The 13829-nt window shown below is 40.3% G+C and overlaps 1 protein-coding gene across 2 annotated transcripts in view; it reads left to right on the top strand.

Annotated features, from left to right (window-relative positions):
• Positions 1 to 13829, top strand: part of NLGN4X (neuroligin 4 X-linked) — a gene marked incomplete at its 5' end in the record, with an annotated part of 257483 nt that overhangs the window by 131667 nt on the left and 111987 nt on the right. For both annotated transcript variants that reach the window (XM_079727600.1, XM_079727599.1), the window contains one exon: positions 1621 to 1773. In XM_079727600.1, the coding sequence (XP_079583726.1) occupies positions 1621 to 1773 (153 nt within the window). The remainder of the gene's footprint in view (positions 1 to 1620; positions 1774 to 13829) is intronic.

The following is a 13829-nucleotide window of genomic DNA, read 5'->3' as shown; positions in this document are numbered from 1 at the left end:
GGTAAGAGCTGTTAACCTAACGTTTTCTCTGAGGGAACCCCGTAAAGCAGCCCTCAAGATCTCAACTTCTTCCTTTCCCACAGTGGAGTAGTGTGCGGCCTACTGCAGCATGGTAACATAAATAAGGGCTGACACAGCAAATCAGAGTCCAGAGAGAGGGGTGGGTAGTGTAAAACGCCAGACCCCTGTAGGGACAGTGATTTGTTTAAAAATTCCACGTAGCATATGATGAGTGAAGGATTAAAAAATGATTTTTACTTCCTATTTAAGTTTTACAGGAGAAAATAGTGTTCTGCGGCAGATTAAATATCTGCAGACACATGGGCACCTTGACACTTTTTTCTGCACTTGACTGTGACCCCTGGGTTTCTTTTGCCTTCTGGATGCTGTATGGTGGCAGCCAGGACCCTGTTTTGAGATCATGATCATAATTCCTTTTATATGCAGCCACCATCCAAAGGGTGGTTTGTTTCCTTAAAATTCCTTTCTGATCGTTCAAAAGTGTCTCCATGAATTAGGGAAAAAAAGTTTTTATTCAAGAAAAAATGAAAATAAAATGTACATGGATACATTTGGTTTTCTTTTGACATACAGATATTTAAATGACACACACATATATATGTATATACATACATAAATATCCAGGAATCATTAGAATCCAGGTCAGGATTCTTCAGCATTAAAGGTAAAGCCCAAGGAATGATCTACACCAAACAAGTTACTTAATCACAACTTTTCAGAAAGCAGGCTCTACAAATGGACATATGGTCTCCAAACTTCTGTTGTCCCAGAACATTGCAAAATTGGATTTTCACATCATTGTTAAATAAAATAATAATGACTCTGGGTACTCTGGTTGCAAGTAACAATGGGAGTTTATATTCCCTGTAAAAATATGTAGCATTGCCAAACTTTGATCTTGAGGTTGGAATCTTGTGCCATTTTTATTCCAGCTCTCCTCTCTCTCTTTTTTTTTTTTTTTGTTCTTGTCACTTAAGTTGGGATATTACTGCAATCAGTAAATTAGAGAAAAAACACTTGCTTGGACATTTTGTTTTGTTTTTACACATTTCTGTCCTGTTGATCATGTTTAACCATTTATTTGTTTTTTGTCATCGTGTGCCCTGTATTGAGAGCTTACAGTTTCACTACTAGTTTTATGTTCTCGTTGTTAAGTTGAAAATGAATCTATAAGCTCATCTTTGACTGAAGATAGAAGTTACAGTAAAAATAAATTATAATTTTGATGTTGATTTCACACTTAGTTAGATGATAAAAAGTATATTTTGTAATAGATGCCCTTCTAGGGTTTGAGCACTCTTTAGGGAAGATGTATTTCATCTCCATCCTTGCATTTTTAGTGTTGTAGGTACATACAGAAACCTACACCTGCATACACGTTCCTTCCAATGCCTGCATCATTTCTGTGAGTAGAAAATATAACAACATTGACCATTTTCATTAGGCCATCTTACCAAGAACATACCTAATTTAAAAAGGGCCATGTGATTGAGTCCAGTCTAAACTAGGAAAAGTCACCCACGTCCTTTGCCCTTGATTTAGCATCGGTGAATCAGCATGATGTTTTATTGTGTTTCCTTACTTGGCTTTCTTTTCCAGACATCCATGATCAGAACAGTAAGAAGCCAGTAATGGTGTACATCCATGGCGGGTCTTACATGGAGGGCACGGGCAACTTGATTGACGGTAGTATTCTCGCAAGCTACGGCAACGTCATCGTGATCACAGTTAACTACCGCCTGGGGATTCTCGGTGAGTGACTCCGTCGTGCTGAGGTGCACAGGAGGCCGTGAGGAAGTTCTGCTTTTGGTTTGGGGCTCGTTGATTCCAACTGTGTTACTCTAATTCCTAGAAATTTCTACTACACAGAGCTCACTTCATGCTGCAAGATATATGTGTCCCTTAATGTTCATGCAGCGCCGTCTGTTTTGTTTGTTTGTTGTTGTTTAAAGTTTGCACTTTTGAATCCAGGAATTTCGTTTCCTAGGATCTGCCTCAAACACATGCAGCCTCCAAGGTGATCAAATGAACATGATACTTTATTGAAAGCACTTTTTTTTCTGTGGGCTCAGCCGACCTAACCCTGTGGAACGAACACAGTCTGGAGACGTGTCTGATAACGCATTTGGTCATAGGTGATAACTTGGTAATGGTCGATAATGGCCACAGACATCAGCTTTCTTTTGTGGTTTTGTAGGTGTGTTAATCAGTTAATGGTTGATTGGAAAATGTTTTACTTAATTCCTTAATGTGTTGTCTGTTGTATCTTGAAGAGTTGCATGGCTGTTGCATTTACGTGAGATGGAATACTCCTATTTGAATTTTGTAATTGGATGGTTTTTCATTTTATGTAAATGTTATGATTTATGATGAAAGGACATTGGCCAAGTGCATAGGAATTCAAGAGCAGCTCTGCGTTGTTTCAGTGTTAAATTCGTTTTTCCCCACCTGGGGGTTGGAAAAAAAAATAACATAGTTTGAAGTTAGTATTTTGAAGCTTACCTTCTTCTGTGGTTTAGCCTGTTCTTGGTCAGTTCATGAATAATATTCCTAGCCTCTGTAAAAACGTTCGTTTTCAAGGCAAAAATGCATTGAGGGGATGCAGAAAATTGAGTTTACAGTAGGGTGGCTATGAGAATGAGATCTGTATGTCACAGGATGGTTATGGTAAAAGATATGAAAAATAAAATGGACCAACGGGCCTGTTTCACATAAGAAACAGGGCTGAAATGTTTTCTCCAAAGAGACAAGTATCACTAAGAATATTTTATTTTCAACTTGATGTTTTAATTTTGTTCTGAGCCTTTTATTTCATTCACTACTGAAAACATTCACCTATGGAAGACCTTGGAGTAAGGGGGTGAGTTGTAGATGACCTTCTAATTTAGAAACGCACATCACCCACAGATGTTTTCAGAGTTGGGCATTTTGGAGCATCGATAAAGTACTGGAATATCCAGGGTTTTAGGATGAAACGCAACAAAAAGCCTCAGAGTCTAGAGCCTTCTTGTTTTGTGGTTTTTATTTCCTTTTCTTTTCTCGTCGGTGCTAGGAGCCAGATCTCTGTGGAATGATTTCCGTTCGTGTTGGACAGAGAGGATGGCATGCCTCTCTGAATGTTTTCCAGAAGCCTCTGGCTAGTTGCTTTGGCTACTGGTGTTTGAAACCGGAAATGCTGTTTCTTGACGTTTTACAAAAGGTCCATTCTAAGGAAGCCACGGACCAGGGCTTGCTGCTAGCAGCCCTTTCAAAGAGGGCAGTGTGGGTGTCCCTCGGTAGCATCACCAGCCCTGGGCGCTGCTTTCTGAACAAAGCAATGGGCTTTGGGTAAGTCCTTGCTTCAGGGGAATAACAAAGCATCCTCCTGCCTGCACAACAGGGTGGTGATGTGACTTAAAAGGTTAGGTTTCAAAAGAAATCGATTTTCTCCCCCGTTTAACGCCAAACTGGTATTAAGCAGCTTTACACAGTGATCTCTTATCTATTTGGCCCATTTGTGAATCTGGAAAAGTACTGTGGGAATTATACACACCTTCATTTTTTTTTTTAAAGAAAAGAAGAAAAAAGCTTGCTTATAAAACTTTTCTCATTGAACAATTTTAATTTTACCGTTTGCTGCCGAGAGTTAAAAAGAAAAAATCTTGGTAAGATAACAGAGGGCTGTGAGAGTTATGGCGTGGAAATAAAAGAAGCAATTTAGCATCTCCAAGCCAGTCTATTTACATTCCGCGAATGAGTTAGTGTGAAGCTCAGCTCCACAGACCCCCTTTTATCTGATGGAGTGCAGTGTGCCAACTTTGCTGATTATACAGGGCGATAGAGATTTTTTAAATGGGACTTGGTTTATTGTCGTCAGGGATCTTGCATGGGCTACCATCCTCTGGAGAACTGTGCGGTGGCCATTTACTTTTTGCTTGCAGGAAATCACTAGTACCACTCTCGAAAACTATTTCAGACCCTTGGCATCCAGATATTTTTAAAAAGGATCCAGTAAAATGGTACAGCATGCACGGTCATGATCCTGTCCATTAGCACTGTGATAGGAATAGATGTTTTTACCAAAATGTTGAAATAGTGTTTGAGGTTTTTTTCCCAAAAGTAATAAATGCGTAAATGCTATTTTTCTGCCCAAGGAATGGAAGAGCGTCGTTTGCAATGAGGACCGTTCTTTTACAGAGTAACAAATGCTGTTTTCCTACCCAAAAGAAAGGTTTAGGAAGACGGATGACGGTCAGAGGGAAGCAGGAGGCTGGCGTGGAGAGAACATAGAGTTTTATAATGAGATGAGAATGAATGACTTGGTGTCTGCGGTGTGACATTGAGAAAGTGAGCTGATTTTTTCGGAGTTTCTCTAAAAGGTGGTCCCGTTCTCTCTCTGGCAAGGCTGTTGTACGTACCATATAAACATCCAATGCGTTTATGTACGTGAGCACTAGGAACCAGTGAACCCAGACAGGTGATCATTTCCAGTGTTATTAATAGCCTTGGACATCTTATTGACATCACTGTTGATCCACTGAAAAAAATTGCGACTGGCCGAAACGGTAACATCTGTCAAATGCTGACGTCTCAACGGAGCCAGCTTAATTAAACAAAAGCAATGATAAGACGCTCGTAATAAGACACAGATGACAGGATCTTCACACGTGCTTTTTGAACAATGAATATTTTCTTTAATCAGAACTGCGTCACACGACCCTGCTAGCCATTGAGCATGTAATTTATTATCTAATCCAGGACACTTTGAAAATTGTTAATAATGCTCTTAATAAACTGGGATTATTCCAGGCCAACTGGGCTGTACCATCACAGCTAGAAAGTAATTATTCATACCCACACAAGGTCTAATGAACAAACTGGTGGTCCATTTATTTTCAAAGGAGATCTCTTCTTAAAGCATATTTCCTATTGGTCCTGCTGTATACCTTTGTCATTAGGAAAGCATACATGGCTAAAACTTGAGTGCTATCAAATCTGCCTCTATTTTTTTTCATGATGATTGTTCAAAGACCATTGCTATATAAGAGGAATCTCCTGGCTGAGGCTTATTGATGGAAATACCTGGAATTTATTTATGGGTGGCTCTTACCTTTGCTTTCCTTCATTAATGGTCTCTAATTTGCATCTTCAGATGGTTAATTAGCCCTCCATTCAAATGCTGATTTTAGTTTAGCTGAGAGGGTATTACCTTTTTGGTTATCCTATGATTTGATGCCTCACGCAGGCTTTAAACTATTTTGCTTTGAAACGATCTTATCTATATGCCTTAGCACGAAACTCATGGAGAGCCCGTGGTGTGGCCATCCCTGGACATTGTAGATGCTCCTTCATTTAATCCTCATACACTCCCTTGGAAGGGTTCCCTTATCTTACTTTTGGGGAAACAAAGGCTCAGAGGTGATGGGATGGACTCACAGTGGTACAGGGATTGGAACCCTGGTCTAACAGTGTTAATTAGGTGAACTGCCGTAGGAAACAGTGCAAATCTTTATATCAGATCCAGCTTCTCTAATTGCACAAAACGTCAGATGTGCCTATGGTTGATGTAGATACAAAATTGCGATTCGACGCTTACACTGTATTTTTATGTTCCTCAAAGTGGGTCCTTCATCGCTGATGCGTTTTCATCAAATCATCATTGATGGTCTACTATGGTACATGGCCCCAACGATGGCATTTGTAAAATCAAAGCTCTCAGACACAGTGGATCTAAGGCTTTATCAGCTAGTCAGGTGTCTAACCTCTTACGCCCATTCTGTTGCCTTGTTGCTGTCTGTGGCCAATAAATGGAATTAAGACAGTTGACCCAGAGAATGACTTTGAAACCGCATAACCCAGATTAGGACTTGAACCTATGGGCCGGGACTCAAACTCAGCCAGAACCCACAATAGGACTTGAACCCACTGTCTTTTGATTGAGATCACACACCTGGTCTCAGAACTGAATGAAGCTCAGGTTCTTTATGTCTCAGTGCAGAAAGAATTCAGTGAGAGACAAAGTGATAGGTAAGAAGTGGATTTATTTAGAGAGATACACATTCCACAGACAGAATGCAGTCTGTCTCAAAAGGTGAGAACAGCCTTGGGAGAAACACACTCCACAGACAGTGTGTGGGCCATCTCAGAAAGCAAGAGGCCACGAAATATGGGGTGGTTAGTATTTATGGGCTGGGTAATTTCATAGGCTAATGAGTAGGAGGATTATTCCAAGTATTTTGGGGAGGGGGTGGAGATTTCCAGGAATTGGGCCACCACCGACATTTTGGCCCTTTATGGTTGGCCTCGGTACTGTCCTGGCGCCTATAGGTATGTCATTTAGATGCTCATGTATTACAGTGGGCATTTAACGAGGCTCAAGGTCCACTGGACGTCAAATCTTCCACCATCTTGGACCTAATTGATTCTAATCAGTTTATGTCAAATCCTTAAGGGCTATGTCATTCTTTCAGAGGTTGTGCCCTGTCCCCTTCCCTGCTGTGTCAACTTCAGTGGATTTCTCACCTGACAGGTATCTTATAGTCTTTTGAAATGTTGTCCATAGGTTTATGTAACTGACTTTTTCAAGGATTAAAAAAGCATCAGAAAGACCTACTCATTTTTCAAGAAGTGTAGCTGCCCTCAAAGTTTTTATCTCAGGGAAGGTTGTGTAATGGTGTTTCTGAAGTTGCCTTTCTCCTTAGGGTTATTAATTGCGTAAGACTACTTTTGTTCATTGGTGTCGTAACTTTAAATGTAAGATGGAAATGGTTTGAAATAAACGCACAGCAGGAAGAGCATTTGAATGAAAGGCACACGACTTGAGCTCTGTGCATGCTGTAATGGCGTGGCCACGTGGCATTCTGGTCTCCTTTGTGGGGTCTTAGTCTCCATTGAAATGGAAGCTGGGTGGGCTGGCATTGGGAGGACGCCCTTTGACATCGGCCAGAGCAGTTTCACCTTTACCTGTTTGATATATTGCTGTTCCATGTCAGATTCCGTTCGTAAAAGGGGTCCGGAATCATTGGAGGAGAGGCTTGATACCTGCCTTCAAAGAGCTATGATCTGAATTCCACGTGTGCACAAGCAGTTTGCATCAGGGGTATTTAGTGGTTCTAACATGCCTTATGTACCACTGCTGGAAAATGTCAATTTCCGATTTATATTTCTTTTTCACTTGGGAGTTAAAGATGTTTACTATTTGGTACTTTCACCATTTTTTCCCCTAAGAATTCTTTTTTTTTTTCTTTTCTTTCCTTTGTTTTTATCTTTTACTACAGATTTTCTTTTTTTTTAAATTAATTTTTATGGGAGTATAGTTGATTTACAATGTTGTATTAGTTTCTGCTGTACAGCAAAGTGAATCAGTTATACATACACATATATCCACTCTTTTTTAGATTCTATTTCCATATAGGTCATTACAGAGTACTGAGTAGAGTTCCCTGTGCTATACAGTAGGTCCTTATTAGTTATCTATTTTATATACAGTACTGTGTATGTGTCAATCCCAATCTCCCAATTTATCCCTCCCCCCTGCCTTACCCCCTGGTAACCATAAGTTTGTTTTCTACATTTGTGACTCTTATTTCTGTTTTGTCAATAAGTTCATTCATACTATGTTTTTAGATTCCACATATAAGTGATGTCGTATGATATGTGTCTTTCTGTGTCTGACTCACTCCACTCAGTATGACAGTCTCTAGGTCCATCCATGTCGCTGCAAATGGCATTATTTCATTCTTTTTTATGGCAGAGTACTATCCCATCGTGTGTGTGTGTGTGGTGTGTGTGTGTGTGTGTACACACCACAACTTCTTATCCATTCATCTGTCTGTGGACATTTAGGTTGTTTGCATGTCTTGGCCATTGTCAATAGTGCTGCTGTGAACATTGGGATGCATGTATCTTTTTGAATTATGGTTTTCTCCAGATGTATGCTGAGGAGTGGGATTTCTGGATCGTATGGTAGCTCTATTAGTTTTTTGCAGAACCTCCATACAGTTCTCCGTAGTGGCTGCACCAGTTTACATTCCCCCCAACAGTGTAGGAGGGTTTCCTTTTCTCCACACCCTCTCCAGCATTTACTGTTCGTAGACTTTTTGATGATGGCTATTCTGACGGGTGTGAGGTGCTACCTCATTATAGTTCTGATTTGCATTTCTCTGATAATTAGTGATGATGAGCATCCTTTCATGTGCCTCTTGGCCATCTGTATGTCTTCTTTGGAGAAATGTCTATTTAGGTCTTCTGCCCATTTTTCGATTGGGTTGGATTTTCTTTTAAATCACTCATGGAACACATCTTCCTTATCAAGTCAAAAGTTCATCAAGGTATCTATAAAGAAAAAAATATCGTCTTTCCCTTCAAGGATCTCCATGCTACCCCCTAAGTCCCTCCTCTTCCCTCTCTGCTCAGATTTCCCCTGATCAGATCTGTGACCGGGAAAAGCTTCCTTTATCCATCCTCAGAGAGAAACTGCGCATTATTCAGGGATGGAAGAATGCTGTAAGAAGCTAAATGGGTAGACAGGAAGGATGAAGTATTGCACTGAGGGAAAAGATAAAGTGGAAACGTACAGGGAGTTTGGGAGAAGTGTGAGAAAATGGGGGAGGCAGAGGCCAGGCACTTGATGTGGGACCAGTCACAACCCCAGAACGGAAAGAGGGTGGACGGAAGGATTGAAAGCCCTTAGAATAAGACCCTCTGTGGTGGGCGGGGGAGGTGATCAGCCAGCGTGGCAACAGCTCCCAGACTCATTTCTGCAAAGCTCCCTGATGTGGCTCAAGATGGACTGAGGGTTAGAGGGAGGTATACGCCCTAGGTAACACAGTCATAGGATGGACACATGTGCATGGGGGAAGGGAGGGCTGGCATAGCTTCCCTGATCCTAAAGTTATGCAAAAAAGAAAATAAACAAGATGCTTCCCCTTTGCCCTGCCCACCCCAATGTCTTTCATCATCTTCATCCATAACTCTCTGTGCATTTAATACTCATTCGGAAATGCTGTAGTCTGGACTCTGTTGTTGCTCGTGTGTTGATGAGAACCAGAACTCTGGACCAAAACATCATAGCCAGGTTTTGTATCCATGATCCTTTACTTGGGTTTTCCTCTTCTGCCTCCTGGTGGCTAAAAATGCCCATTGCATTAATTTGATTTGTTCTGCAGTTAAGGAATTGGCTTGGCTGTGGATGATCCCTCTTGCCTCTGGGATTTTGCAGGCACACGGCGGGGGGTAGATATGGAAGCCACTGCGGTGGAATAAAGACCCTGACATGAGACAGGTGCCTTTTATGCAGAGGTTGATATGAGCACCAGAACAAAGAGCGTCCCTCGCTGTGAGGTTGACAGAGGCCACAGAGGAAAGTAAAAGTCTGCAGCAAATAAAGACAATGTGAAAGGATGCGGGTGGTGATGAGGAGGCAGAAAAGACTTTGTTTTTCAATCTCAAATGCACAAAATTATTGACTAGCATGTGCCTTACGACGGAGAATTTCCTCGATCTCTTTATGAACGATTCAGAATTTCTTAAAAGAAGTTGGCCTGTTACTTGTACATGCGTAGCCATTTTTGGAAATCACAATGCCCCGATGCACCTGATGCTCGGATACTCTTATTATATTTAATAAGCACGCATTTTCCAGTTAATTGATTCCAGGGTGTCATGTCAGTAATAATCACACGGGGTATATACATTTTTTTAAAAATGCTCTTTTCCTGGACATGTTTACATCCAAAACAGAGTCTCTTAAGATGATCCATTCTGCATGAAAGAAACCACTTTCTCTGCTTTGTATGCTTTCCTCATTTTGCTTCTCACCTAGCAAAAGAAGGGTTGATCATTTTTCGTTGATTAGGATAAAGGGGTGTCTGTCTTCATGGGGAAAAACACACATAAACATCACTCTGAATGAAAGGAAAGGTGTGGTGGGCATTTGAATATGGGGCAGCGGAGAAACTGGAAAGTTCCAAGGAGGAGTCTTGAATTTAAGAGCCAAGATCCATTAGCTTGATTGGGGTGAGCTAGATATTAAGTCTCTGGCAATCGTTCCATCAGATAAATGGTTTTTAAACAATGCCTGAAAGAGAAATACCTGCATTCTTCCTATGTACGTTTTCTTCCTCCCCTAGGTGTATTCAAGGAATTAATCTTTCCAAGTCAGATCATTGAAAAATCTCTAAGAGGCAATCAGAGTGGGACTTTTAAAGACCACAGAGGCTGAAACACTCCAGGACTATACAAATTGTGGCCTGCAGATCATTTTTCTCTTTTTTCCCCCGCACATTTGCCTGAAAGTATGGATTGCGTGTTTTACAGGAAGCGTGGAATGAATATGCACATGTCCACACTCACCACGGCAGTGATACCGCAAAGGGCATATTCTATTCTAATAGAACTCTCCTAGTTTTGTCCAATCACACGTCAATCAGTCATGGGCTTTATGAAAATAAATCCTTGGGGACATAAGGATCGAAGTGAATGCCTTAGGCATCAAAACGTAACGCAGAAACGGCAGATACACCGTGCATTTAACAATGTAAAATGTATTTTTCAAATAAGATTACATAGTAACAGAGGGATTGGGTAAGTCCCATCTAATGGGTAGGGCAGTTTTTCCTTTGATTAAAAAAATAATAATAATAGCTCTTTGGAAAGAAGTGTGCAATTCTCAGTATAAAAAATCAGAGCTATTTTAGAATGGTAAATGCAACATTCCTCTGACATAACAGCCATTAGACATGGATGAGCTGGGGTCTTCATGCAAATAAATCAATTGCAAGACTCTTGATCCCTTTAATTATTTGAGACTGCAGGCACTGGTTTTTGTTGTGTTCAGTACAGAGGCTTTTATTCTAGGCTCCGATATTGTGGGGAAAAAGGCTGTGTCCTGTGCAGTGGGTCTAGTCATCCACAGGTGGCTTGAATACATGCATTATTATAAAGAGACACATTTCACTCTAGACAGAGGTGTGAGATCATCTCCCAGAGAAACACTACCAATTCTACCAAAGACACCTAAGATTTGTACCGGAGTTGGGAAAACAATTTTGGAATAAAGAATTGTTTCCAGTTTGGATTGAGAAATGTTTTCTGTCTCTCAAAGTGGCTGCTACATCTTTACTGATATATCCCAATAATGGTTCAGATGACTCAGTTGTGCTTTTTCTTAGGCATATGACAGATAGATAGATATTGATATAGAGAGATAGGTATATATGTATATAAAATATGTAGATATATAGAGAGAGTTAGGTATATATTATATAAAGATACACATAGAGATAGGTGTATATATATTATGGAGATACATAGAGATAGGTATATATAGATATATATATACAGAGATATATGTAGAGAGATAGGTATATATATGATATATAGAGAGAGATATATGTGGATATACATATATATATCCTCTTGTCTCTTCTTTATAACATAAACTTATAATACCATGTGGAAATATCACCCATCTTTTCCTGTAATACTTCTTTGTTAAACCAGGCATAAGAGTTCACATCTTTCCAAAAAAGAATCTTGTGCAAATGGCCTTATCCATTTCTACATTTCTTTTTTCCCCATGCTATCCACTTTTTTAGTTATATTTATTTTAGTCGTATTTATCTGTTTCTCCCCCCCTTTATCTCTAGTTTGCTAACTTCCTCCATTTTAATCAGAGTTCACCAACACGGTTCTCCTGAGGACCACTCATACATTGTTAGCCTTTTCTAGGACGATCTGAATTCTTTCAGTGGCCCTTGCTGCATCCTCATTTTTCTTCATCTTCTTGCAAATGACCCACTGGTTCATCTCCACTCCCGCCTTTCACTGTCTGTGTCCTTTATTTAAAATAGTTTATATACCATGTTGTGCATTTAAAGTGTACAGTTCCATGGCCTTTAGTATATTCACAAAGTTGTACCACCATCAACACCCCCTAATTTTTGAATGTTTTCATCACTCCAAGGAGAAACCCGGTGTTTATTCTTCTCAGTCTCCACAGACTTAGGCAACCATTAATCTACTCTCTCCCTATGGATCTGCCTTTCCTGGGCATTTCATACAAAGGGAGTCATATGCTGTGTACTCTTTTGTGTCTGGCATCTTTCACTGAACATGATGTTTTCAAGATCCATCCACGTTGTAGCATATATCAGTACTTGGTTATTTTTTATGGCCAAATATTTATTCCATTGCATGGATATAGCATGTTTTCTTTATCCATTCGTCTTCTGATTTGTATTTGGTTTGTATCTACTTTTTGGAGATTATGAATAAAATGCTATGAACATCCATGTACAAGTTTTTTGTGGGGATATATGTATTCGCTTCTCTTGGGTACAAGCCTGGGAGTAAAATTGCTGGGTCGTATGATAAAGCTGTTTAATCAGCTAAGTAACTTCCAAATGCTTTTCTAAAGTGGCTGCACCATTTTACATTCCCACCAGCCTGAGGGTTCTAGTTTCTCCGCATCCTTGCCAACACTGGTTCTTGTCTGTCTTTTTGACTACAGCCATCCTAGTGGGTATAAAGTGGTGCCATTTTTGATGTGCATTTCCCTGATGGCTAATGACATTGAGTATCTTCTCATGTGCGTATTGGCCATTCGTATATCTTCCCTGGAGAAATGTGTACTCATATTCTTTCCCCATGTTTGAGTGGGGTATTCACCTTTTTAGTATTGAGTTAAGAGGGTTTTTATGTTTGTTTGCTTGTTTTTTAAATGGCGTGTTCTGGATACATGTTCCTTAGCAGATACAGGACTTGCAAATATCTACTCTCATTTTGTTTTCTTCCCACTTTTTGGATGGTGCCCTTTGAAACACAGATGTTTTTCATTTCGATGAAGTTCGATTTATCTCTTCTCTTTCTGCCTTTGCTGTTTGTGTCGCTTATACGAAGTCTTCACCTAGCCTAAGCGCTCACCACTTTATTCCTATATTTTTTTCTAAGAGTTATACAGTTTTAGAGCTTGTTTTAGACCAGATGCCTTTTGAGTTCATTTTTTAAAGCATTGTCATGTGATTTTGTTCTTTCTTCTCTTGTTGTATTACATTCATCAATTTTTGACTATTAAACTGCCCTTGCATCCTGCAGTAAATCCCCACTTGGTCACGGTGTATAATCCACTTTACATGCTGCTGGACTCGGTTTGCTAGTATTTCTGAGGATTTTGTTTGTCTGTTTGTTTAACTTCTGGTTCTGGGGAAAGAAATGACCTCTAATTCTAAGTATATTGTTGATTTCGTGGTTTCTGGACCTCTGCACTGCTGACATTTACAATGGGTGTCTCTTCTTTGTGGAGGGTTTCCGTTGTACCCTGTGGGGTGTGAACAGCATCCCTGACCTCTGCCCTCTAGAATGCCAGTAACACCTCACAGCCCACAGTCACGACAACCAAAAATGGCTCCAGGTGTTGCCAGGAGCCTGGTGCGGAGTGGGTGGGAAGCATCATCCCGGTTGAGAACCACTCACCTGATTTATACTTCCCTTCTCTGAGAACGAGGGGGCACCATGGCATTCTCGTTTTGTACCGAAAAATCCACACTCCGTTCTGTACGGGTTTGTTTCTTCACGTGCGTGATGTTTACTTCCGGTAACCGATTTCTTAGCTCCTTGCCGGTTGGGGTCATAGCTCACATTGTCTTTGTCTCCTGAGCGTTTACCAGATAATAAACATCTTCTGGATGATTTCTCCTGGCAGTGTTCTGGCCTTCACATTGCGAAATGAAATCTCAGTCACAAAGGAGAGAGTATATGAGCGTCAACATTTTTTTTTTTTTTTTTTTTTACTGCAGAATGAGTGAACTCCTAGCGGTCAACATCCAACA

The sequence above is a fragment of the Hyperoodon ampullatus genome, assembly GCF_949752795.1.
Source record: "Hyperoodon ampullatus genome assembly, chromosome: X".
Taxonomy (NCBI): domain Eukaryota; kingdom Metazoa; phylum Chordata; class Mammalia; order Artiodactyla; family Ziphiidae; genus Hyperoodon; species Hyperoodon ampullatus.
The sequence above is the reverse complement of the archived record's forward strand: the minus strand, read 5'-3'. Positions and strand labels throughout refer to the sequence as shown.